Source organism: Sus scrofa, chromosome 6 (genome assembly GCF_054392235.1).
Source record: "Sus scrofa isolate SSC_HxYL_T2T_F1_AM1 chromosome 6, Sscrofa_HxYL_maternal_Yorkshire_Landrace_v2.0, whole genome shotgun sequence".
Taxonomy (NCBI): domain Eukaryota; kingdom Metazoa; phylum Chordata; class Mammalia; order Artiodactyla; family Suidae; genus Sus; species Sus scrofa.
The window spans coordinates 172932870-172959713 of record NC_139388.1 but is presented as its reverse complement, the minus strand read 5'-3'; the positions used below and the strand labels follow the sequence as shown (position 1 = coordinate 172959713).

The 26844-nt window shown below is 43.2% G+C and overlaps 1 protein-coding gene and 1 long non-coding RNA gene across 3 annotated transcripts; one reads left to right on the top strand and one right to left on the bottom strand.

The window, feature by feature from the left end:
* Window positions 1–1108: 1108 nt before the first annotated feature.
* On the top strand, window positions 1109–9744 carry ZNF691 (zinc finger protein 691). Of its 2 annotated transcripts, XM_003356494.5 has the most exons (3): window positions 1109–1149; window positions 3833–4031; window positions 5234–9744. In XM_003356494.5, exons 2-3 carry the CDS (start codon window positions 4008–4010, stop codon window positions 6098–6100), a joined length of 891 nt encoding a protein of 296 aa, XP_003356542.1. In that variant the 5' UTR covers window positions 1109–1149; window positions 3833–4007; the 3' UTR covers window positions 6101–9744. The 2 variants fall into 2 exon arrangements, with proteins under 2 accessions (XP_003356542.1, XP_005665563.1); XM_005665506.4 differs by lacking the exon at window positions 3833–4031.
* A 9885-nt stretch (window positions 9745–19629) lies between these two features.
* On the bottom strand, window positions 19630–26197 carry LOC146403039 (uncharacterized). Its single transcript, XR_014808557.1, has 3 exons — window positions 26087–26197; window positions 24689–24735; window positions 19630–23262 (listed from the first exon to the last, which is right to left on the bottom strand). It is a non-coding gene; the product is annotated as an uncharacterized LOC146403039 (long non-coding RNA).
* Between the last annotated feature and the right edge of the window lie 647 nt (window positions 26198–26844).

Below are 26844 nucleotides of genomic sequence, written 5' to 3'. Positions count from 1 at the left end.
AAGGAAATAATGCTCTAAAGGGTTATGTAGTAGAACTGGGATGATAAATCTAGTGTTTCTAGCTCTGAAGATGATACTCCTCTTTTTGCACTGAACTACTCTGAAGATATGAAAGACCTGTAGAATTTTAGCCTACATATTCAATTAGACTTTTTTTTTTAAAGTTAAACCCGGAAAAAAAAAAAAAAAAACCCTAATCCTGGATATGCCTTAGTGGTCTTCTTGTGTCTGGATTGAGGAATGAACAGTCAGGTTTAATTTCAAAGCACCCAGAAAAATCCCTCTGCAGGGGCTTTGGAAAACTGAAGGTAGTTTCTTGGGCAGGAAACCTTTAGCTTCTCTGACAAATGGACTGGATTGGTTGATCTTTAAACCCTCTTCAGGGAAGACACAAATTAGGAGTATGGGATTAACAAATACAAACTGCTATACATAAAACAAAAACCCAACAAGTATTTACTGTATAGCACAGGGAATCATACAAAGTATTTTGTAATAACCTATAATTTTGTATAATCTGTAAACAACAACCCCAAATCACTATGCTGTACTCCCACGAAAGTAACAAACTATTACAAATAAACTATACTTGATATTGTTTATAGTCAATACAAACAAACAAACCAATAAATAGACCCCTTTCCGGTTCCACCATCCTTTGACTTTAAATTATGAACCTCAAGTGACGTGCAGAACTCTGGTTTCATGCGATGTCATCAAGGGTCAGAGTAAAGAAATTCTGAGTTCATGACCCCTTGGAGGTCATGAAGGTTAGGTCGACATATTCTACAACTTCCCAGACCGGTGGCCCTGCAAGCTGGGCTTTTAACGCTGGAGCGCAGAAGGAAATCCCAAGACCTTAAAGGGAACCCAGTTTCCATCACTAAATTCTAAACTTTACGAATTTCTTCTCCACGGCCAAAATCTTCGCAGAACTACAACTCCCAGCGGGCCACGCAGGAGGCCAAATCTTATTGGCAGCCTCGCCTGTGCGTTGCGGCATCCAGTGTAGCCAATAGAAAGGAAGGACAATCCTCAGGCACCAATCCTGAAGAGGCAGGGCGGGTCCTTTATGGGTTCCGGTTCCGGCTCCTCCCCCCCGGGGGCCAAACGAGGCGGCGCCGTCCCTGACCCAGCGGCGGGAGCGAGGTGGGTCGCGTTTGGGCCCGAGGACGCGGCGGGGAGGCGCGCATGGCTTCTCGGGGACCTGTAAAAGCACCTCCTTCCCTTTCACCGGGGCGTTGGTGCTCGGGTTTTGCTGCCCGGACCTTGTGGGGAGCAAGTGGGGCCCCACCCCCTGTTCCCTTCCCAGGGCCTGCATGGCCAGGCTGCTGGCCCCAAGCCCCTGCCCTCCCGCCCTAATCCTGTTGGCCTTTGAGTACTCCAGCCCCGCTGTCACTGACCGAACCTTTGGAGTCGGCCTCTCCTCTCGCACCCCTTCGGCCCTAACCCCGCCAGCAGCTCTGAACCCAGCTCGGGTCCTTGGGAGGACGCTTGTACCCTCAGACCCCGCCCCGCCACACACAACCGCGCCTCTTGGGCGGGTCCCCTGACCACCTCCTCGGACCCTCTAACTCTTTTGGTTAACTCTAACTCTGACCCCGTTTCCACCCCCGGTACGATTCCCTGTTCTTTAATGCATTTTCCCCGGACTTTCCAAACTCCTCCTTTCCCCATCCCACCCCCAGCTCTCGACTCCATCCTAAAGATCAAGCTTGGCCCTCCACCTCTAGTCCAGGCCTTTGGTCTTCGGCATCTGTGATGACCAGCCCCACCTTCTTGGCGCTTACGTCTTAGACCTGGTTCCTTTTCCACTCCCTCAATCCCTTCCACCCTTGGGCCTCCCTGTACCTCTGAGCCTCCTGGGAAGATAAGCTCCATGGGCCTCTTTCTCCGCTCCACTCTGAAATGTGATATGACAGTGCCTTTTTACTTTACCTGCCACTGTCTTCTCAGTAAATAGTGGGCTCCCCATCCCTGTCAGTCCCAACCTTGCTCACCCATCCCACAAGACGTGCCTCAAAGACTGCCTTTTCGGTGAAGCTAAGCTGCTCATCCTTGATCTTTAAAGGGAGTTATGCCTGTGTCATCAGACCTTCCCTGGCGTGTTGTTATTTCCTTCTTTCCTTTCTTCCTTCCCTCTTTCTCTCCTCTCCCTCCAATACTGGTGCCATGCTTAAAAGCACTGGCTTTTGAGTGATGGGCATGGGTCTCAGTCCTGCCGCTCCTAGTCCTGCTGTGTGCCCTTGGGCACATTACAGTGTCCCTGCTTCTCCTGGGACATAGCCTTCTACCCTGTATGACAGTTTCTGGAGTTCATGGCCTGTTCGATTGCACTGTACCATAAACTCTTTTAGGGTAGCGACTGTAATCCCAAGTCTTTTTCCTCTTATTTTGACCCAGCATTCAGCCCTGAGTAGAGTCAGAGTTTGATATATGCATCATAGGTTCTCAGAAGAGCAGGATTGGTAGTGAGTGGAGGCCATGGAGCTCATTGCATAAAGAGACATATTGGAGTCCAGAGCTCGGTGGGGTGGGCAGGGGTAGGAAGTGACTTAAGACCATGACCAGGAGTTCCCGTCATGGCGCAGTGGTTAATGAATCTGACTGGGAACCATGAGGTTGTAGGTTCGGTCCCTGCCCTTGCTCAGTGGGTTAAGGATCTGGCGTTGCTGTGAGCTGTGGTGTAGGTCACAGACGCGGCTTGGATTCCACGTTGCTGTGGCTCTGGCATAGGACGGTGGCTGCAGCTCCGATTAGACCCCTAGCCTGGGAATCTCCATATGCCGAGGGAGCGGCCCTAGAAAAGGCAAAAAGACAAAAAAAAAAAAAAAAAAAAAAAAAAAAAAAAAGGACCATGTCCATTGACTCATACTTAAAACAGTTTCTGAGCAACAGGCCTTAACCTGGAGATATTTCCAAAAGGACCCAGTCCCTGCCCTCAAGTTGCTTATAAACTAAAAGTGGAAATACATGTAAACAGATCACTGTAAATCACGGTAAAAGCAAGTAGAGCATTCTGGGGATGCGCAGAGGAGGAAGGGGCAGGAACCAAGAGATTGCTAAGGAATAGGTGGGTGCAGACGGAGCTAAGTAAGCTTGAAGTGGGTTCTGGAAGTAGACCTGGCCTGCATTCAGTTCTTTCAGCAAATGTTTATTAAGGATCTGCTGTATATGAGTGCCACTACTCTAGGGGTTTGGTTACATTAATGAGTAAAACAAAGGACCTAGACCCTGTAGGACTTAGTTTTGTGTGTGTGTGTGGGGGGGGGTGATAATAAATACTAAAAATTAGATGGAAGGTGAGAAGTTCTGTTGTGCGGGAGGACTGAGGTGTAGGGACCGGGTTGTAATGTTTAAAAGGATGGATGGTCAGGAAACAGTGAATAAGTACCAAGGCGTAAATTGTTTCTGATGTTTCCTTGCATTTTTGAAAGCGAAACCTATTATGGTTCCCATCACTTACCTAGAAGCTGGAAGAAGCACTCTCGTGGAAACTGATAAATTGTGGTTTGCCTGCCGTTGTTTTAAATGAGGTTTTATTAGAGCAGAGCCACGTCCAATCGTTCACGGGTTGTCTGTGGCTGCTTTTGTGGTATGCCGGCAGAGTGAGTAGTGGCAGCAGCGACGCGATGGCCCCAAATATTTGCTCAATGTTTACTCTCTGGCCCTTTACAGAGAAAGTTTGCTGACACCTATTTCTTAAAGATCTGAGGTGCTGTCCACTTCCCATTTTAGATTATGTATGGTTTTGCATCACTTTTTAATTAAAGTGTTTTTTCTTCCTAACGAGATCATGTATGGGTCTTTTGCATTCTTGCCTTCTTCACAGGGCTAGCATGTAACGTCTTCAGCAACTGTAACAGCAGCTGTCATTTCCTGAATGATGAGTCCACACCCACTTTGTCACACTGAGCACATCACAGGCATTTTCTCCAGCCAAGTCCTCAAGTGTTGGCCTGTATCACAGTTTCAGTGATGTGGGAGTTGAGGCTCCGAGGGGGCGAATGATTCGCTGCGTTATAACAACAGTACGTGCCACCCCTGGGATCCCACCTTAAATGCAGTCGCTGTCCCTTCCACTTCTCTTTGTTGCTGTTTTCTGCAGGTTTCTGCTGAGGAAGCAGTTGTCAGTCTTGTGTTTTCTGTCATCGGTGTTCCATCACAATCTGTGCTTCCCTCTCTCGCTTTGTTCATGCCGCCCTGTGTCGTGTCTCCTCCAGCCCACCCTGCTGTTTGAAATGCGGTTATTTAAGGCCCAGAGGAAACACCACTCTCTTCTTATCAGAGCTACTCTCTTCCTCTCATTCCCCGTCCTTGGCTGTAGGAACTCAAAGGAGTCTGTGCAGTTACTGATGTCTGCATAAGTAGGCCTTGTGCCAGGCACTGTGCGTGTGTGTAGTGTGAGAGCATACCGGGATGTGTGTTTGGTGTGTGATCGTGTAGCCATGTATGTGACTGTACGTGTGGGAGGGCTGTGTGTGGTGGGTGTGATACGTACGTGTGTGTCTGTATGACGCTGTGGTGTGTGTGTTGTGAGAATGGCTGATTGTATTTGGTGTGTGTGTATGTGTGTGTGTGTGAGGCTGAGTGTGGTGTGTGAGGGTGGAAGCGGGAACTCCTCCCAGTCAGCATGGGAGGAGGTCCTGGAGGACTCGGATGGTGCGGTGTGGGGGAAGGGAAGGGTGGCAGAACATTTAAGAGGATTCGCAGTTGGGCCTTGTAGACACCTAGGCAGCCTCAAGACATAGAGGTTCCGTTGTCCTCATTTTGAAAGCAGGTCAATAGCTAGACACTCCTAAGGCAGGCTTTTCAGAAAAGATGAAACATAATGGGAATTTCACTTCACTTATAGTTGGGCAGAATACTTGAATTCCTCCCACAGTGGAAGTTCCTCTACTTGCACGTGAATTAGAGCCCAGACTGTCACTGTTGAGTGGCCTGAGGAAACGTGACATTGTGCACATTACAGAAATACCATCTTGGGGGGGGGGTAGACAAAGCTGGGGCCTCCTTTTTGCTCTGGTGGGTAGCTTTAAATAGCTGTGGAAGGTTGTCCTTTGAAAGTTAGCAAGTAAAGGCATTCTCTCCAGGTATTCCAGTTAATTGAGTTCTTTCTGATGGATGCTTCCATGGGGAAGGGGTACACACCCCTTCAGCCAGAACAAAAGATTCCCTGGGGCCTGGCCGGACCCAAGGAATAAAGGTGTTGGCCATTTGTGTTCCTTCTCAGGGTTCAGAGATGGGCAGTGAGAAGGAGCAGAGTCCCGAACGGCACCTGCCTGAGGAAGGGGAACGGGGTAGTAAGCCGCGGAGCGTGGATGCCTCAGAGGGTTTTCGGATCCCAGATGGGGAGAAAGAGCACGGGCAAGAAAGCCTATCAGAGAGGCCACAAGGGGACCGTCGGAAAGAGCCCTGGCGGAGAGTCACTGTCCCCGCCCGAGAGCCAGATGTCCGCCCGGCTCCTCCGAGGCCAGAGGCCGACGAGAAGCCCTTTGTGTGTGCCCAGTGTGGCAAAACCTTCAGTAACACCTCCAACCTGAGAACACACCAGCGGATCCACACTGGCGAGAAACCTTACAAGTGTTCTGAGTGTGGCAAGAGCTTCTCGAGAAGCTCCAACCGCATCCGGCACGAGCGGATCCACCTGGAGGAGAAGCACTACAAGTGCCCCAACTGCGAGGAGAGCTTCAGGCGGCACTCGGACCTCACCACGCACCAGCAGGACCACCTGGGCAGGCGGCCGTTCCGCTGCGACCTCTGCAGCAAGAGCTTCGGCCAGAGCTCGGCGCTGGCCGTGCACTACCGGACCCACCTGGAGCCCGCGCCCTACATCTGCTGCGAGTGCGGGAAGAGCTTCAGCAACAGCTCCAGCTTTGGCGTGCACCACCGCACCCACACCGGCGAGAGGCCCTACGAGTGCGCCGAGTGCGGGCGGACCTTCAGCGACATCTCCAACTTCGGGGCGCACCAGAGGACCCACAGGGGCGAGAGGCCCTACCGGTGCACACTGTGCGGGAAGCACTTCTCCCGCAGCTCCAATCTCATCCGCCACCAGAAAACGCACCGGGGAGAGCAGGCTGGGAAAGGTTCCGGCTGAAGGAGGGCGAGGAGAAGGAGAACGCAGGGTGCGAGACCCCACCCCGAGTAGGAAGATCTTTAGGATCTGCTGCTGCCCCCTTGACCTTAAGCCCCTCTGCCCACTTTGGAGGTTGGTTTTCTGTCGCCTCTGAAGCCGGGATGTCCAGGAAGTCCTGAGAAGGGGCTCTGAGTGGGCACCCTGGCTCTCTCCCAGGCCAGTTTCTTGCTGTGGAAAGTCAGAGGTCCCCCTCTTGGCTGCTTCTCCGGGGGTGAAAGAAGTAGGGAAGGCTTAGTACCTGCTCATCATGAGATGAGGAAGCTAGGGAAGCGCTTGTGGCGTGAGCCTCCCCGTCTGGAGGTTGTCTGTATTGCAGGTGGACTGCCGAGGGCGGGCTGCAGTGGTCCACTAGGCCCCACCTCCTGTGCCCTGACTGGGGGGGGAGGAGCAGGGGAGGAAGGGGCCTCCTCGGTCGGGAGAAGTTTAGAAAGTTCCCTTTAGGAATGAAAGGGATCAAGGAGCCGTGTCCAGGGACCTTCACACTCCCCCGTGTTTGTGACTTGTCACCCCCACTCCAGCTTGCATCTGTTTCCCCAGAGTGACTAGCAGTAAAACCCTTTAATGAAAAGGACCCGTGCACTTATTTGGGGGCATCAAAGAAGTGGGGAGATGGTTGTGTTGCAGCCCCTCTGCGAGAGAGTTGAATGCCAAGAAAGATGGAATGGGTGGCTCTCTGAAAAGCAAAAGATAAGCAGCTCACGGGCCTGTGAGGAGCAAGGGAAAGGGAAGGAAGTGATACTGAGCATCTCCTGTGTGCCCTGGATTCTACAGGCCACGTTCACCGTCTCTATGTCATGTAGTTGTAGCAGCCCGCAAGGGAGTGAGATGAGCTGAGTAAGGAAAGGTGGAGCTAGAGTTCAACCCTGGGCCTCCCTTGAGTCTGAGCTGATGCTCTTTCACTGCACTCACCTCGGCTTCTGAAGGAGGAGCCTGGCACCAGTGATTCCCTGGAAGTGGGAGCTAGTGTGGCCTCTTGCTATGGCCCTGGACCCTTTGTTCTGTGGGACATCAGTGCCAAGCATGAGGACTTGGTGCACTTACTCTGTTGTTCAGCTTCTTTTACTTATTCTGTGCCTAGAAAAAAGACAGTGACAGAGAATAGAGGGGGAGGAGTGGGACTCGTTCCTGCAATGAGAGTCCTTGCTTTTAGTAACAATAGTTTAGTGCTCAAGGTTGGGACAGCTTGGTAGGGATCCTGCCTGGCTTCTTACCCTTCTGAGGGCCTGGCTCCACATGGCAGATTTCAGTGTTTTCTGCATGGAAGTTGAGTGTTCACTCAGATTTCCTTCAACAAGTACGAAAGACCCTTCTCTTCCTCTTCTTGCCAGTGTGAGGTCCTCTTCCAGAGGGAGGGGCTCTCCTCACTTGTAGCCAGTTGGCAGAGTGTGATTTTGGCACCACCATGACCTGACCTATCACATGGGATCCTGCCACCCACCCAGGGAGGGGTGTGTCAGGAGCTTTCCAGGCGTCCCATCGAGTCTCACCACAACGCTGGGAAGAATGACCCACACTTGACAGATGGAGAGACAGGCTTACCTGGCTAGTCAGTGGCAGGGTCAGAAATAGAACCTACTTCTGCCTAAACCCAAAGCCTGTATTTTTTCCAACAGTAAAAAGACTTTCCAAGTGATTCCCTGACATGAGTTGGGTACTTTTCCGTTTCCGAACCACTTTTATTTTGTATACATTTTCCTGCTCCTTGAAAATTTCCGTACAAAATACTTGAAACATGGAGTCCCCCAGACTTGCGTGTACGAATTGCTGCCTAGTAATAAAAATGGCGTCTAACACCGACTCAGTGCCAGTTGTTGTCCCACCTGCTATTTCCAGTCTCCGCGACTAGCGTGCAGGGTCGTAGCATCTCCATTTTCAAGACGAGGAAATTCTGAGGTTAGAGGACCTGACCTAACGGCGGAGCTGGGGTTCAAATCAGGCGGGTCTGATCCCAAGGCTGCTCTTTATTATGCTCCTGACCAGGCTAGGTCTGCGGGTCAGTCTGAGGCGCTTAGTGGCAGAGCCTTAGTGGCCATTGCTGTGACCTTTGGGGAGTCTGTGCTGCCAGTGAGACCCAGAACCTGCTTTGATTTTTGGACATTACTTGCCGGCCAATCTCACTTGTCCTTTCTGGACCAAGTTCTTCGGCTAGGTTTTCTGTGTTGGTCCAGGCTGAGTCCTAACTCGTCTGCTTATTCACTCTTGGACATGTGTGTGTGTGTGTGTGTGTGTGTGTCTGAGCTAATTTTCTTCATTTTCGCCTTGGCTCCCGTTCCCGCTTTCCCTTACCTTCTTCCTCCCTCCCTCCATCTTACTCTCTTCCTTGTAGTTACTGGGAATTCTGACAGTGAAGACGTGGCTCCTGTGTTCTCTCATGGGGGGTGGCTGCTAGGTTTCAACAGCAGCTAAACTCAGAAGTGGGCTGGTAAACTCCTGGCATGAGGACCACTCATAGTCTCCCTGCCTCTGGACTGAATTCCCCTAAAGCCCCTTCCCTCCCATCAACCTTATGGCCTACATGCAATTCGGTTTCCCCAAGATTTATTGAGCAGCTATTGCTGTGTCAGGAAGCAGGGAATTCTCCTTGCCTCACCTAAGGGAGTTTTAATTGGATGCCTGAGCGGGTCCAGAGCAGGGAGGGGAGGATGTGTGTTGGCGGGAGAAGGGAAGAGCTGTGCACACATAGTCTAAGTTCAGACCCTCTCTCTTCCCTCGGCCCTGGAGGCACTTGACCCCTGAACTCTCCCCCATGATAGGAAAGGTGCAAGGGACACCAGCATAGCCATAGACAGAGCCCAGCTTGTGTATTGGAACAGGCAGCCCCTCTGGTCTCTTTCTGCTCTGCATGTTCTGTGTTCCTTCTGCTACGAGAGTCCAGGTGAAAGGAGAGAGCCGCATGCACACTGACACACAAGACCTGTTGCCTACTCACCCCTTGGAATCAGGCATTTCCAGAATCTCTAGTCCACAGGGAACGTTAACCCATTACTGTCTGGGTAGCCACTCCTCACCAGCTCATCATCACAGTACCGTCGTGCAGGCAAATTATGGGATTGCTTTTGTCAGAACCTGGAAGAGAGCCCTGGAGCCAATCCTACACGGGTCTGGGTATGAGAAAATGGTGATGATAACAGTATTTACTACTTAAATATTTATGTGTTTTTGATTGAAGAATAGTTGATTTACGCCATTGTATGTATACACCACATCTTTATCCGTTCGTTGATGGACTTTTGGGTTGCTTCCATACCTTAGCAATTGTAAATGCTGCTATGAACATTGGGTGTATGAATATTTTTGAGTTATAATTTTCTCCAGATGTATGCTCCAGGAGTTGGATTGCAAGGTGACAAAAACAGCTCTATTTTTAGTTTTTAAAAGGAAACTCCATGCTGTTTTCTATAGTTTATATTTTGGATATTAACCCCTTATTGGTCACATCATTTGCACATATTTTCTTCCATTCTATAGATTGGTTTTCATTTTGTTGATGGTTTTCTTTGCTGTGCCAAAGCTTTAAGTTTAATTAGGTCCATTTGTTTATTCTTGCTTTCATTTCCTTTGTCTAAGGAGACAGATCCAAAAAAATATTGCTCTGATTTATATCACAGTGTGTCCTGCCTGTGTTTTCTTCTAGGAGTTTTATGGTTTCTGGTCTTGTATTTAGACCTTTAATCCATTTTGAATTTTTTTCTTTTGTATATGGTGTGAGAAAAATGTTCTAATTCCTTCTTTCACATGTAGCTGCTCTGTTTTCTCAGCACCACTTATTGAAGAGACTTTTCCATTTTATATTCTTGCCTCTTTCGTTATCGATTAATTGACCATAAGTACATGCGTTTATTTCTGAGTTCTGTGGTATAGTAGTGTCTTTAAAAATCCTAATAATAGCCTCAGAAGGATATGGGAAGATACTACCTCCAAAGAACAGGGTGCTAGTGGAAAGAAACCAATTGGAAAATTGGAAATAGCTTTTGGATATGATAACTAAAATAAGATATTCCAAGAAAAACACTTAGACGATAATATCAGGAAAAGCCCCCAAAATATAGAGCAAAAATACAGAAATAGGGAAAGGAGAAATAAAGGATACAGAAGGGTCACCTTCTTATTATAAAGACTGCTGATTGTCTTCCAAAATCTGTTCACCCATTTTATTGGGGGCTCTTAACCAACATTTCCCAGTCTCCTTTGCAGATAGGTATAATCATATAATTTAAATTCTTGCCAGTGGAAAACAAGCAGAAATGGTATATGACATTGCTGGGCCTAGACCTCAGGAAAGCAGTTATTCCTTCAAATAATTTTTTTTCCCCCTTTCAACAGCTGTAACATGTAGGAGCCCAGCTTTGAGGGTTGCAGACTTTACAATGTCTTAGTGTAGACTTGCCAGATAAAACACAGGATACCCAGTTAAAATTGAATTTCAGATAAACAATTAATCATTTTTGTATAAGTTTGTCCCAGATTTTGCATCTTAGTGGATGGCAGAGCAACAGGATGAAAAGAACTGAGTTCTTGAATTGAGCATGTAGCAACACGACCCCATTCACTTGGCTGCATATTTCACAACTGTTAGTGAGATCTTGAGAAACATACTTTTTTTTAATACTTCAAACCACGGTGTTGTTTGGTCTCTTTTTACAGCACCCCACCTTTCACCCTAATAATTAGATGTGAGTTTCTGCCATAAGACTGGCTCATCTTACCACATATGGTGTTCTGCTGTTGCCAGTGGTCATTTTACCTCCATATTTTAACATCTCTAAAATGGAAATTTGTCCAATAATTGATGCTATTTTAGGAAAATAAAATATTACAAGAAAGGAATAAAGCAGAAATCTCAGCAAGAGAATGCAATAGGAAGGACCAGCCTTCAGTTTTCAACAGAGACACTGACTTAGCAACAATATATGGACCAAAAATGCCTTATGAGAACTGCAGAAACCTACGAGCCGGCACAGCTGAACTTGGGTTGTTCTTCTGGGAGTGGGAAGAATAGTGGAATATGCATTGAGTGTTCTGGGTTTTAGAGGTCTGCCTGAGGGCTGGTTTCTGTCTTACCTGATTTGGGATACCAGTAGGAAGCCAAAACACTTGAGGTGCCACTGAGCACAACATACTTTTGGATGCTGCTGAATGAGGTTTGCTTGAGGCTGTAGCACCAGAGAACTTGCAGTACTACAGACAGACACTGGAGGGAGCAAGAGATTATGAAAAGGAAACCTGAAAAAAAAACCCAGCAAACCTTTCTAATGGAAAATTAGTTGCACAAGCTCTGAGAAGTTGCAAACACCAAAATGTGTTCAGAAGTCCCCAGAATCTCTAGTCAGGTTAATTATAAATGCCTTCCCCTGCCCAAAGCCAGTACATAAAAAAAAAAAAAAAAACAGGAAAATAACACATGAGCAAAGTGAGGCTATCAACGAAGAGAAACTAAAAATGTAACAAATTCTGGAGCTGCAGAAATACAATAACTGAATTGAAAATTTATTAGAATTCAACAACACACTTGGTCAAACAGAAGAACGAATCAGCAAACTCAAAAGAAGGCCATACGAAAAAAAAGAATGAAGAAAAGCGAAAGAAGCCTAAGGGACTTACTTATGGGATGCCACAGAGTAGACCCATATATGCATTATGGGAATTCCAGAAAGAGAAAGGAGAGAGAAAAGGACAGAGAGCTTATTTGAAGAAATACTGGCCAAAAAACTCTCCAAATTGAGGAAGGAAATGGACATCCAAATTCAAGACACTCAAGGATTTCAAGTGTGATGAATCCAAAGGGGTCCACACCAAGACACGTTACAATTAGACTGTCAAAAGTCAGAGACAGAATCTTGAAAGCAGCAAGAGAAAATCAAGCTATTACACACAAGGTAGCAATCATAGGATTATCAATGTATTTTCAGCAGAAACCTTGTAAACCAAAAGTTGAGTGGAATGATACATTTAAGGTGCTGAAAGAAAAACAACAACTGCCAACCAACAATACTAGAAAAATTGTCTTTCAAAATGAAAGATAAAAACTCTCCTAGATAAACAAAAGCTGTGGACATGCATCATCATGAGACCTGCCTTACAAGAAATGCTAAAGAGAGTTTACAAGCTGAAACAAAAGGATGCTAGTCAGAAACAAAAAGCATACAAAAACCCAGTTTGTTGGTAAAGGTAAAAATATAGACAAATGGATAATACTGTAATAGTGTTGTTAAAAAGACAAATTCAGTGTAGAATTTAAGACAAAAGCATAAAAATGACTGAAAATATGTTAATGGATACAATTTATATAAAGATGTAATTTGTTACATCAATATAAGTAGGGGTGAGAAGATGCAAAAGAGTTGAGTTTTTTGTATATGATTGAAGTTATCAGCTTAAAACTTTATTCTAACTATAGAATATTTTGTGTAAGCCCTATGGTAACCATACACACAAAAATACCCATAGAAGATACACAAAAGAAAATAAAAACAGAATCAAAGTACGTCAATACAAAAAAAAAAAAATCAACAACACTGAAGGAAGGCAGAAAGTGAGGAAAAGGACAAAATTGCCATGTGACAGCAGAAAACAACAAACAAATGGCAATAGTCAGTCCTTTCCTTTTAGTAATTAAATGTAAATGGATAAATTCCCAAATCAAAAGATATAGAGTGGCTGAATGGATTAAAAAAACAAAACCAAACCCTATACCTACAGGAGCTTCACTGCATATGTAAAGACACACATAGGCTGAAAGTGAAAAAGAAGGAAAAATATTCCATGAAAATGGTAATCCAAAGAGAGTAGAAGTGGCCATATTATATCAGACAAAATAGACTTTAAGTCAAAAACTGTCACAAGAAACAAAGGACGTTTTATTATAGTAAAAGTCAATTCATCAGGACAATATAACAATTATAAATGTACACTCAACATTAGAGCGCTGAAATACATGAACTAAACATTGGCAGAACTGAAGAAGAAATCATAACAAATAATAGTAGGCTATTTCAGTACCCCACTTTCAATAATGGATGAAACAATCAGTCAGAAGATCAAAGTGGGATCAGACGACCTGAACAACACAATAAACCCAACAGACCTAACATGTAAAAACGGATCAGTCCCCCAACATCAGCAGAATACACATTCTTCTCAAGAACACATGGGACATTCCCCAGGATAGATTACGTTAGGCCACAAAACAAGTCTGGATAAATAAAGAGACTGAAATCATACTAAGTATCTTTTCTGATTACAACAAAATAAAACTAGAAATCAGTAACAGAAAATTGGAAAATTTACAAATATGTGGAAATTAAACAAAACACTCTTGAACAACCAATGGGTCAAGGAATAAATCACAAGAGAAATCAGAAAATTGGAGACAAATGAAAATGAAAACATACCAAAATTTATAGGATGCAAAAAAACCACAAAACAACAACAACAACAACAACAACAACAAAACGGTACTAAGAGGGAAGTTTTTTTGTGTGTGTGTCATTGTTGCTTTTTTTTTTTTTTCTTTTTAGGGCCACACCCACGGCATATGGAGGTTCCCAGGCTAGGGGTCCAATTAGAGCTGGAACTGCTGGCCTACACCAGAGCTGAGGACAGCTCAGGATCCTTAACACAGGATCTGAGCCATGTCTGCGACCTACACCATGGCTCATGGTAATGCCAGATCCTTAACCCACTGAGCAAGGCCAGGGATTGAACCCCTGTCCTCATGGATGCTAGTCAGGTTTGCTGACTACAGCGCAATGACGAGAACTCCTAAAAGGGAAGTTTATAGCAGAATATACCTAAAATAAATAAGAATAAAGATCTCAAAATCAGCAACCTAAATTTATGCCCCAGGAACTAAAAAAAGAACAAACAAAACCCAAACTTTTCAGAAGGAAGTAACTGATAAAGATTAGAGCAGAAATAAATGAACTAGAGATTAGAAAACAATAAAATAAAAAAACTGATCTTTTTTTAAAAGATCAGCAAATTGATAAACCCTTAGCTAGACTAAGAAAAGAGAACACAAATAACAAAAATAAGAAACGAGAGGAGACATTGCAACTTATGCCACAGAAATAAGAAGGATCATAAGAGACTACTATGAACAGTTATATGCCAACAAACTGGACAACCTAAAATAAATGGATGAGTTATTAGAAACATACAATGTATCAAAGCTGAATCATGAAACAATAGAAAATATGAACAGAGAAGTAACTACTTAGAAGATTGAAGCTGCAATTAAAATGCTCCCAATAAAAAAAGATCCAGGACCAGATGGCTTCACAGAAGAATTCCACCAACTGTTTAAAGTAGACTTATCACCCATCCTGCTCAAATTCTTCAAAAAATTGAAGAGGAAGGAACACATCCAGACTCATTTGATGAGCCCAGTATTACTCTGATACCAAAGACAGACATGCACATCAGGAAGAGAAAACTGGATTTCTTGTTATGGCTCAGCAGGTTAAGAACCTGACTAGTATCCATGAGGATGTGGGTTTGATCTCTGCCCTCACTCAGTGGGTTAATGATCTGGTGTTGCTGCAGGCTGCAGTGTAGGTCGCAGATGGCAGCTTGGATCTGGTGTTGCTGTGGCTATAGCATAGGCTAGTAGCTGAAGTTCCAATTTGACTCCTAGCCTGGGAACTTTCATATGCCACAGGTGTGGCCCTAAAAATGGGGGGGAAAAATGGAGTTCTCATTGTGGCACAGCAGGTTAAGGCAGAGGTCACAGCTGCAGAGGTCACAGCTGCAGCTTGTATTTAATCCCTGGTCCAGGAACTTCCATATGCCATGCATATGCCATGGGTGCAGACAAAAACAAAAACAAAACTATAAAGCAACATCCCTCATGATACAAAAATACTCAATGAACTACTAGCAAACCAAATACAACAAATAGCACATTAAAAACATGCATCATGACAAAGTGGGATTTATCCTCAAGACACACGATAGTTCAATATGTGAAAATCAGTAAATGTAATATATCACTAACAGAACAAGGACAAGACTCATATGAGCATCTCAATCGAAACAGGAAGCATTTGACAGAATGCTACATCCTATCATGATAAAAATACTCAACAAACTAGGTACAGAAGGAATGTACCTCAACATAATAAAGGCCATATATAAACAGCCCACAGTGAACATCATACTCAATAGTGAAAAACTGAAAGTTTTCCTGTAAGATTAGGAACAAGGCAAGGGTGCCCTCTCTCAACACTTTTATTCAACTTATTACCTGAAATCCTAGCAAGAGAAATTACAGAGAGAAGAGAGAGAGAAAGCATCCATTGGAATGGAAGAAATAAATTTTTCTGTTTACAAGTGAACTGATATCTTGTGTAGAAAACTCTGAAGACACCACAAAAAAAAACTGTTAGAACTGAAATCAGTACGGTTGCAGAATAGAAAATCAACATACACTAGTAATGAGCTAACTGAAAAGAAAATTTAAAAACAATGTCATTTAAAATAGCATCAAAAAGAATGAATATTTAGTAATAAATTTGATAAGGGAGGCAAAAGATTGGTACATTGAAAACAACAAAACATCCCTGAAGGAAATTAAAGCCAATGCAAATAAACGGAAAGACATTCCATGTCCATGGATTGGAAGACTGTATATATATATATATATATATATATATATATATTTTTTTTTTTTTTTTTGCATTTTAGGGCCGCACCTGCAGCATATGGAGGTTCCCAGGAAGGGGTCGAATCGGAGCTATAGCTGCCGGCCTACACCACGGCCACAGCAACACCAGATCCAAGCCACGTCTGCGATATACACCACAGCCCTCAGCAACTCTGGATCCTTAACCCACTGAGCGAGGCCAGGGATCGAACCCACAACCTCATGGTTCCTAGTCAGATTTGTTTCCACTGCGCCACGACGGGAACTCCTTTTTTTTTTTTTTTTTTTTTTGGAAGACAATATTTTAAAGATGTCTGTACTACCCAAAGTGATATACAGATCCAAAGCTATCCCTACCAAAATCCTGGCAGCTTTTATAGAAATAGAAAAAAAAATCCTAAAATTCACATAAACCACAAAAGATCCCCAAAAGCCAAAGCAATCTTGAGAAAGAAGAACAAGGCTGGAGGCATCACACTCTGATTTCAAAATATATTATAAAGCTGCAGTAATAAAAACAGTAATGTATCTGTATAAAGACTTACATATAGAACAATGGAACAGAATAAAGACACTAGAAATAAACCCACACATGTAAAATTACCTGATATTCAACAAGAGAAACAAGAATACACAATGGGGAAGGATGGCTTCCTCAACAAGTAGTGTTGGGAAAATTGGGTATCTACAGGCAAAAGAATGAAACTGGACCCTTATTTCGCACCATAGCTAAAAATTCAACTCAAATTATATTAAAGACTTAAATATAAGACTTGAAACTATAAAACTCCTAGAATAAAACATAAGGGAGAAGCTTCTTGACATTGGTCTTGGTAATTTCTTGGTATGATGTCAAAATCACTATCAACAAAAGCAAAAATAGATGAATGGGACTACATCAAAGTAAAAAGTGTCTGAACAGTGAAGGGTGCAATCCACAAAATGAGAAAGTGGCCTTCAGAGTGGGAGGAAAGAAAGCACACCTATCTGATAAGGGGTTAATATCCAAAATACATGACTCCTACAGTTCAGCTGCAAAAAGCCAAAAACCCATTTTTAAAATGAGTAAGGACATGAATAGACATTTCCACAGAGAAAACACTTGTAATTTGTATTACTGACAGGTGTATGACACGGTATTAGTGTGCACAACTTCACCAATCAGGGAAATGCAGATCAAAACCGCAAGGAGATGTTACCACTTACCTGTTAGAATGGCCACTGCGAAAAAGAAAACAAGTGTTGGTGAGGATGTGGAGAAATTGGACCCCTTGTCTGCTGTTGGTGGAAATAAAAATTGGTGCAGCCACAATGAAAAATACTACGAAGATTCCTCAAAAAATTAAAAATTGAACCACCATGTGATCTAGAAATCTCATTTCCAGGCATATATCTAAAATAATTGCAAGAAAGATCTCAAAGAGGTATCTCATGTTCATTGCAGCATTGTTCATAACAGCCAAAATGCAGAAACCACCCAATTGTCCATAAATGTAGAATAGATAAAATGTGAGATATATATATATATATCTCAGCTTATTCAGGAATGTCAGGATTTTTGAAACTCCATCAGTTCTTTCAGCTTCCTAACCTAGTCCCACCACTTCTCCGTAGGCAGTAGCACAGGAAAGGACAATCCAAGCACTAAGCCACTACAACTCCTCAGACCCAGGCCAGATTATATGGAGGACAAGAGAGTGAATGTCTGGGACTCGTTTCTGCAGCGAGTCTAATTATTTTAGCATACAGATAAAATAGATCTGCAACTGCACAATTTATTAACTTAAACTGACTAGATTGAAGTCGACAGCAAAACGTCTTATGGATCCAGAACCCAGAAGCTCTCTTGGGTATAAAAGCTCAAGAGAATCGTGTCTTTCATAACCTCATGCCTTTGTCTTCAGCATAAATCCTTTATAAGTGTTTCCCCAGATCTTCTTCTGAGGTAGTGTCAGCTTCTCTAACTTCCACTTATTTCATTTGCAGGTGGTACTACTGCCTTAGAAGATCACTCTTTTACAACCATCAAGTAATGAACAGATTCAGGTAAGGATGGTCAATGGATGCTAAAACCACTGGGTGAAAGATTCTTGCAAAACAGAATATTTACACTGTTTCAAAGTATCATTCCATAGGTTACTTTACTAAATGCAGAGAGGAAAAGGTACTACTAAAATGGAATTCTGGGATTGGCAAATGCACACCATTGTGTATGGAATGGCTGGTCCGCCAGGTCCTGCTGTGTAGTACAGGGAACTCCATATTCCGTGATAACCTCTGTAGGAAAAGAATCTGAAACGGAATGGGTACGCGTAAATGTATAACTGACTCACTTTGTTGTACAGCAGAAATGAACAAAGCATTTAATCGACTATACCTCAATAAAATTTTAAAAAAGGAAAAAGAAAAGGAAGTCTGATGGATACCACCTGAAACAAAGGATCAAACATTGTCACCAATAATGAAACAAACTGACATGACGTGCCTCTTGATGTGATGTAAAAATACTACATATGCGTCGTACATATGTTGTGTGTATCACATATGCAGTATTTTTGCCAAAAATGATTAACCTAAATCCATTTTTGGGGGGGAAAGTGACCAAATCCATATTGTGGGGTATTTTCTAGAAAACGACCTTCCTAAACTCTTCAAAACAGTAAAGTCATGAAAGACCATCTCCATGTGTGTGTGGGCAGTGCACATGCATGTGTGTGTGTGTACTGTTCTAAATTAAAGATAAAGATAAAAAGATGCTTTAAAAAAGATTAAAGATGCTAGATAGGCTTGACAGCTGAATGCACTGTGAGATCCTTAATTGAGTCCTAGGTCAAATAAGAAAAAAGTTATGAAGGAAAGAGCAATAACGGATGAAACTTTACTGTTGTTGTTTACTGGGTATATGAATGTTACATTTCTTGGATGTGATCGTGGTGTTGCAGGTAGGAGGAGAATGTTCTTGTTCAAAGAGCCACATGCACGCAGGTATTCAGGCATAGAATGTCCTCACGTGTGCAACTTTCAAAGGGTTCAGCAGCAAAAGAAAAAAGTACATGGATACCTAGAGAAACCAGTGTAGCCAAGTGTTAACAACTGGTGGATCTAAGTGACGGATAAACTGTTAATTCATCATACCATCGTTTCACCTTTCCTAGGGATTATTTTTTTAAAAAACTAAAAAAAAAAAAAAAAAAAAAAAGCACTTCCTGCAGTTGGAAAAAGACGAGGGCAGCAAGGGAGAAAGGATATCTAGTGCAGGATTACAGAAACTTTAATCCCACTTGGCTAACCCCCACTGTGTTCTCGAAATCCTCACTCTGTGATCACCAAAATGGAAACAGTCCATACGTTTTGTTTGTTTTTCTCCTCTCTCTTCTTAAGGTCTGACTCATCTGAAAAGCTTCTGAATTTACTTAACGTATTCCTTTGTAGTTAACCTTGATACATTTCCCACCTCCTATGTAATAATTCTCCTTCTCAGTTTGCCCCCATTTGATCAGTGTTGTCCTTTCAACGAGTAGAATTCACCTTCATAGCCTCAAGGGGGAAAACTGTTTGATTGTCTCCCTCAATGCAAGGGAATCATGCAATAAAATTCAGTGCCTCTTAAAAAATAAGGAAATCACTTCCTTAATACGAAAAAGAGCATCTTTAGCAAAACCTCCAACAAACCTCATATATTAAAGTACAAGCATGCTCATGAACCTTAGAAGCATGTCCTTTAATACTGGCAATGAAGCAGGCTGGTAAGATAGGGGTGGAGGGCACTTCTATCACCACTAATGCTGGACATGATATTGGAGGTCCTGACCAATACGATAAGACAGAAAATAAAAGAGCAACTGTAAGGATTAGAAAGGAAGAGATTTATTTCCAGATTATATGGTAATTTGCATGAAATAATGACAAGAATAGCTAAGATGTATTGAGCACTTAATATAAGCAGGTGCTATTCAATAAGCATTGCACATAATAATACCACTTAATCCTACTTAAAAAAGTCCTTAGAAGATAAGCTATAATTATTATTCCCTTCTTGTAGATAGTGACTCTCGGGCACAGAGAAGGTAAGAAATTCACTCAAGATCTACCTAAGCAGTCTCATTCTAAGGCCTTGTTTTCATTATACCTTTACTGCCATCGACACAACTTGTGGCAGACAGAGAGGTATGAGAAGTATCAAGATACTTGATACTTCTTGAGAGCTAGAGAAGAAGGCATAACAGCAGTTCTCAAAGTTGGCTTCATAGTAGAATCACTTGGAGAGCTTTGAAAAATCCTGATGCCCAGGCTGCACCCAGACCAATTACATCAGAATCTTGGAAGGCTGGAAAGGCCTCCATCCTTCTCCCAAGTTTTTAAAGAACAGTTGCATTAAAATACCTTAAAAGAGCCCAAGAATCCACTCAAATTTGACAGAATTTTCCTTTCTCGCAAACTGAGTGAGGTTGCAAACTCTGAGCAGGTGAATCACAGAAGGGTATGATTTGAACCCAGGAGAAGGATAGGGACTAGAAGTCCCCGGCTGTGGTGACCATAAGAATGGCTCCGTGTGTCCATGTGCGGCTCAAGTAGAGTAATCCTGGAACCTGCACATCTCAGGTCCTACATCCCAGTCTCAAATCTAACTGATAATGACCTCACTGTGCTAATAAGTTGCCAACCCAATAGCCTCAATGTATTTAAACTGTCAACGTAAACCTTCCTGAGACGGTAACTATGTCACAGTCAGGAACTGTTGAATCAGTCCCTTCAGCGTCCCCCCCCCCCATGGTAACTCTATCATGATTGTGCATTGTTGACCCAGTAACCTGAACCCCCTGGAGATGCTAGAACTTCTTTCTTAGTACGTGGTTTTAAAGTCCTTAAAGCTTAGAGTTATTAAATATAGAGATGATAAATAAATCAAACCTGTCATATTAATACTTTTGTGTTTAAATATAATTGTGTGGGTATGTTTGTATTCAAAAATGTAATTTTGAAATAATATAGCATATTGAAAAATGTGAGATTAGTCTAATTTGATAGATCAGACCTCTGAAGTATACAGAAATTTAATTAAGTTTATAGCCAGTGTTGGAATACTAGATCTAGTAGATCTGTATCTTATATGTATGTAACAAATTTTTGTTAAGTACTTGGGGAGAATTTGCGTATTAGAGAAGAAACTTTATTGAGCAGGCATATGATGGGTGTAAAATGAAAAGAATCTATAACATTTACAAATTCGGTTTTAATGCTCAATGAGATTAATTTTTATAAGTTTAAGAATGGGATTAATTATTTAAAGGAGGGTTTTTGTTTGTTTGTTTGGTGTGCCCATGGCATACAAAAGTTCCCAGGCCAGGGACTGAACTTGAACTACATCAGGGACAATGCCAAATCCTTAACTGCTAGGCCACCAGGGAATCCCTAACAGAGGTTAGATTGTTCTACCTGAGTCATCTGAACAATGATAAAAGATCCCCTTAAACCTAATCATTACTCTTATATAATCAACTTAGAAATAGAATAATATTTTTGTAAATTGAACTTTTATGTCTTTAATTAAACCAGGGTTTTGAGTTTGTAGATGAAAAAAATCTCATATTAATTTAAAACCCAAGATGCTGTAGTCTGCCCTTAGCCTTGAAAAAAAAAAAAATCTGCCCTCATCCATAAAAAAAAAAAATCACATTGACACTGTCATTATCTGCATTTAACTGATGAAGAAATGGAAGCTCAGAAAGGTTAAGAAACCAGGAGTCAGATTTCTCTTGTGGCACAGTGGGTTAAGGTCTGGTGTTGTCACTGCAGTTGCTCGGGTCACTGCTGTGGCGCTGGACTAATCCCTTGGCCTGGGAACTTCTGCAGGCCTCAGGCACCGCCAGAAAAAAAAAAAAAAGAAAGAAAGAAAAGGAAAAAAACCAGTAATCAGCTCCATGTGTGTCTGGCTTGAAAGCTTGTGCTGTTGGCGGAGTTCCCGTCGGGGCTCAGTGGTTAACGAGCCTGACTGGTATCCATGAGGATGCAGGTTCCATCCCTGGCCTTGCTCAGCAGGTTAAGGATCCGGCGTTGCCATGAGCTGTGGTGTAGGTCCCAGACGCAGCTTGGATCCCGTGTTGCTGTGGCTGTAGCATAGGCTGGCTGCTACAGCTCCAATTCCACCCCTAGCCTGGAACCTCCATATGCCGTGGTTGCAGCCCTAAACAACAACAACAACAACAACAACAACAACAAAAGCTTGTGCTCTTAACTAGTGTCATGTGGTTTTCCTGATGGCAGCCTCTGGAGAAGTCCCGTCGCTTCAGAACAATTAAATAAAATGTTTTGAAGTGACCTAATGTCTGCTGATATGCATTGTAGGTTGACTTTAAATCTAAGTAGTCAATTTCAGCTTGGAAAGAGACTTTACTGGCTCATGTCAACAGAAAATTCTGGCTTCAGGCAGGGTTGCTATAGACTTTTTTTTTTGTCTTTGCTATTTCTTGGGTTGCCATAGACTTAAACCCTTCGTCTCTCTATCCATCTGTCTGTGTTGCCTCCCTTCAGAGACAGGCTCTCTTTCCCCTCATGATGCAAGGTGGCTGGAGCTCTCCCTCTGGACTCAAGTATATAGCTTAAAAATGTGGCTGCCTCTCCCCCAGTGTTCCCGCAAGAGGGTCATTGCCTCTCATTGACTATGATTAGCCATGGGTCTGCTCTGGAACCATCATCGTGACTTAAGAAATGTGATGTTTTCACGGCCATGCCTGGAGTTGCAGGTTGACCCTCCTCCCCCAAATTGGTGGTGGAGTCAAATCTGCCACAAACATATGGGCTGAGAGTAGGGAGAGAACATTCCTCCTGAGGATGGGTGATTGGATGACAGGCAGCAAAAACAGATTCCACTGTGGTGGGCAAACTTCTCTCTTCAATTTCTTGAGATGCCTCACTATATCATTCACGTGTACTGCCGTCATATGGCCTTTCTTTTGGCCAGGAATCACGACACCACAGTGGAACCTAACTGTGTATCCTTTATTCTTCCCAGGATTGCATTTTGAGGGCAGGGATGTCTGTTTTGCCTTTCTTCAGTGACTGACATAAAAGTTGTCCAGGGACTTGTCTAATTAAACCAGATTGCAGGAGCCTGGGTTTGTTAGCCTCAGAAAAGAATTAAGCGAGATGGCAAGATGGGGACGTGTCCCGATGGTATTGTGGGTGGTAGCCATGTAGAGTAACGAGCGTACGTCAGATGCGCCAGACACTTCTTGATAACCTCTTTGTGTTAGGCTGCTTCCTGTTGGGGACAGTGTTCCAGTGGCCTCCACGGAGCAGCCAGTCTAGGCGGAAGGTGTTGGTTTTGTCCCGGATCCAGGTTAGAATGGGCCACCGTAGAGCCCTTGGTAATGGGTGGCATCCTGGAGAGCGTTGGGGTTGTCGTGTGGAGTGTTGGTTGGGTTTAAGGTTAATCGTTTCCACTTATTGAGCACCCCATCAAGTTCCTGATTCTCAAGGCCTGGAGCATGGGGACAAGCAGGTCAGAGGCTTCCAGACTAGGTCCAGGTCCTGACTTAGGGTTAAAACCCCCACTTCAGAGTGTGAAGAACCTAGCCATAAATAGACCTTAATGCTCACAAGACCATAGACAAAGGGGCAAACTGGAACAAAGCAGAGGCCCTGCTTCCAGACACCCAAAGGAATGGAGCATTGTCCCAGAGACAGTATATCTGCAGACACGGAAAGGGTACAGCTCAGTTCCAGAGGGAGGGTGTGTAGGAAGCCTAAGCTTGAGACTGAAATGAAGCTGACCATGCTTTTCACATGCTGTTCAGAGGAAGGACATCTTTATCAAACTGCACCCGTGCCGAGAACCTGGCTGTGGTCATTCAGAAGAAAGAAGAAGGCTTCCTTAGGAAGTGTGGGAAAACAGGAGCAGAGCTGGAGAAGGAGCCATTCAGAATGCTCTGTGAGAGAACAGCTCATTCCGTTTCCCCTCTGCCTTCCTGCAGAGAGAGACTAGTGATGGAAGGCAGCCCACCCTGACACATATCTCAGTGTATGTGGGTCTGAGATAAACCTGGAGAGCTTCCTGAGAGGGATGAGGGACTAGCCTGTCTTCCTGGTCGAATGGAAGCCCTGCTGCTGTATGTGGGCCCAGGACAGCTGCCCATCACTCATCCCTCAAAGCCTGCCAGATGCTCTCCTTGGCCAGATGTCCCAGGCTGGGGATGGAAGAGACCCTGTATAGGGAGCTGGCACCCTGTTGGCATAACAGGGGCAGAGTGAGCAAACAAAATCACAAGGGAAGCCAGAAGAATACTCAATCTGAGCCCTCCAGAAAAGCGGTCTTCAGACTGGATATGCATACTCCTAGGCGTTCACAAAAACTTTCCAAGGAGTATGTGAGCATATTTAGTTTAAAGGGCATCTATATAAAGAGCCTCAGCTTCCAGGTGTACTCGTTACAAAAATTAACCTGCCCGAGAGGAGTGGTGTTAGCAAGGTAGTGGGATAGGAAGCCTCAGACTTCCTTCTTCGACAGAGACATTAACTTACAGTGTGCAGTCCAAAAAGCCTTTATGAGACTTCCAGAAACCAGTTAAGAAGTCGCAGTACCCAGACAAGCTAAAAGCCAAGAACAGCTGCATTGAAGCAGATAAGAGGAAGCATTGCATTTCACCCGCAATAGCCCTTCTCCCAAGCTGGCACAGCTTGGAGCACTCAGGAATAGAAGAGAAACCATGGAGTGGGTGCTCTCAGATCACAGCGGAACTAAGCTAGAAATCAACAACAGGAAAATAGCTCTGTCATCCAAAATACATGGAAATTAAAGTAGTAAATAAGCTTTAAATAATACAAAACTTCTGAACAACACATGGGCCAAAGAAGAAACATCAAGAGAAATTTTACAATATTTTGAACTAAATGAAAATACAACTTACCAAAATTTGTGGGACATAGCAAAAGCAGTGCTTCGATGGCATTGAATCTAATATATTAGAAATATATATATATTAGAATATATGTGCATGTGTTTATAAATATAAATATATAAGAAATCTAACTTAGTAGAAAAGAGGAAAGATCTAAAATCAATAATCTAAGCTCTACATTTGGAAATTAGAAAAAGAAAATTAAATCCAAAGAAGGCAGAAGAAAAGAAAAGAAACAATGCAAAATTAGACCAGAAACGAATGAAAGTGAAAATAGGACATCCATAGAGAAAATTAACAAAACCAAAAACTCATTCTTTGAAAAGGTGAATAAAATTGATATGTCTCTAGCTAGGCTAAGAAAAAAGAGGACACAAATCACTAATATCAGAAGTGAAAAGGGGGACATCTGATCTCATGGACACTGAAAAAGATAAAGGAATTTTATGAGCAACTCTGTACCCACAAATTTAATAACCTAGATGAAATGGACCAATTCCTTGGAAGACATAAACTATCAAAACTCACATTAAGAGGAAACAAACAATCTGAGTAGGCTTATATTTATTAAAGAAATTGATCAATATTTAAAAAACTTCCCCAAACAGAAAACACCAGGCCCAGATGGCATCACTGGTGAATTCTACCAGATATTTAAGGAAGAAATTATATCGATTTCTAATTTCTTCCAGAAGGTAGAATCAAGAGGGACTACTTCCTAACTCATTCTATGATATCAGCATTAATACCCTAATACCAAAACTAGACAAAGAACTTTCAAAAAAGAAAACTTCAGAAGTAGGGAGTTCCCGTCGTGGCACAATGGTTAACAAATTCAACTAGGAACCATGAGGTTGCGGGTTCGATCCCTGGCCTTGCTTAATGGGTTAAGGATCTGGCGTTGCCGTGAGCTGTGGTGTAGGTCGCAGATGCGACTTGGATCCCGCACTGCTATGGCTCTGGCGTAGGCTGGCATCTACAGCTCCGATTAGACCCCTAGCCCAGGAACCTCCATATGCTGCAGCTGCAGCCCTGGAAAAGGCAAAAAGACAAAAACAAACAAACAAACAAAAAACCTTATAAAAAAAGAAATATATCTCATGAACACAGATGCAGAAATCCTCAACAAAACATTAATAAGTAGAATCCAACAATGTATAAAAAGAATTATAGAAGATTCTGGGAAGATGGCAGAGTAGGAACCACCTGGAATCTGCTTCCCCACCGAGACAACAACTGAACTGGCAGAATCTGATGTAACTGAAGGCTTGCAATAACTTCCAGGGGAGGCTTGGATGACAAATGCAGTTCATTTCAGCAATTTCAGTTATTAGCACAGTAGCAGGTACTCATCCCCCACCCCAGCCCCATGGCAGGCAATACACACACGTTCTACGAGTAACCTACACGCAGCTAGCAGGAGCTGTGGTGAGCAAGAAGGATACTCTCCTCCAAACACAAGCATCTGTACTCTGATTGCTGATTTCTGCTTCTGATCGCAGAGGTGCAAACAAAGAGGAGGGCAGCTATTGCTGTTGCAACTTCCCTCCGTGTTGCAAGCCACTCCTCCCCTGGCTCAAGTGACTTCCAGGGGATTTAAAGGACCAGTACTCCTTTTTCTGCCCTTCATTTTAATTTTTCTCCATTTGAGGCCCAGACATATAAAGTCTAGGACATTCAAAAACAACTCATATATAAGGAAAATTAGAATGTGACCACACACACACTCAGGGAAAGATGTAGGCCCAGAAAAGACCTGAGGAGACCTTAAGTTTACATGTCATGCTGATTCTTGGTACAGAGAGAGCCTACAACAATAAAACAGGCAAAAAACCCCAGCAAGTCCTGGGGAAGGGGGAGATTATAATTTCCAAAGTTAGCACATCATTAGATTGAAATGTCCAGTTTTCAGCAAAAACCACATCACAAGGCATACAAAGAAACAGGAAACCATGACCCATTCAAATAAAAAATAAATCAACAGAAACTTCCCTGAAAAAAGTCTGATGGAAAATCTATCAGAAAACACTTAAAACAACTGTCTTAAAGATGCTTAAGGAACTAAAGGAAAATGTGGAGAAAGTCAAGAAAATAATGTATGAATAAGATAGAAGTATCAATAAAGAGATATAAAACCTAAAAAGACACCCAAAAGAAATTCTTTT

Coding starts and splice junctions, on each gene's coding strand:
- ZNF691 (XM_003356494.5), top strand. CDS start 4,008: ATGATTCGCTGCGTTATAACAACA. Junction 4,032..5,233: donor TTCGCTGCGTTATAACAACA/GTACGTGCCACC, acceptor GTTCCTTCTCAG/GGTTCAGAGATGGGCAGTGA.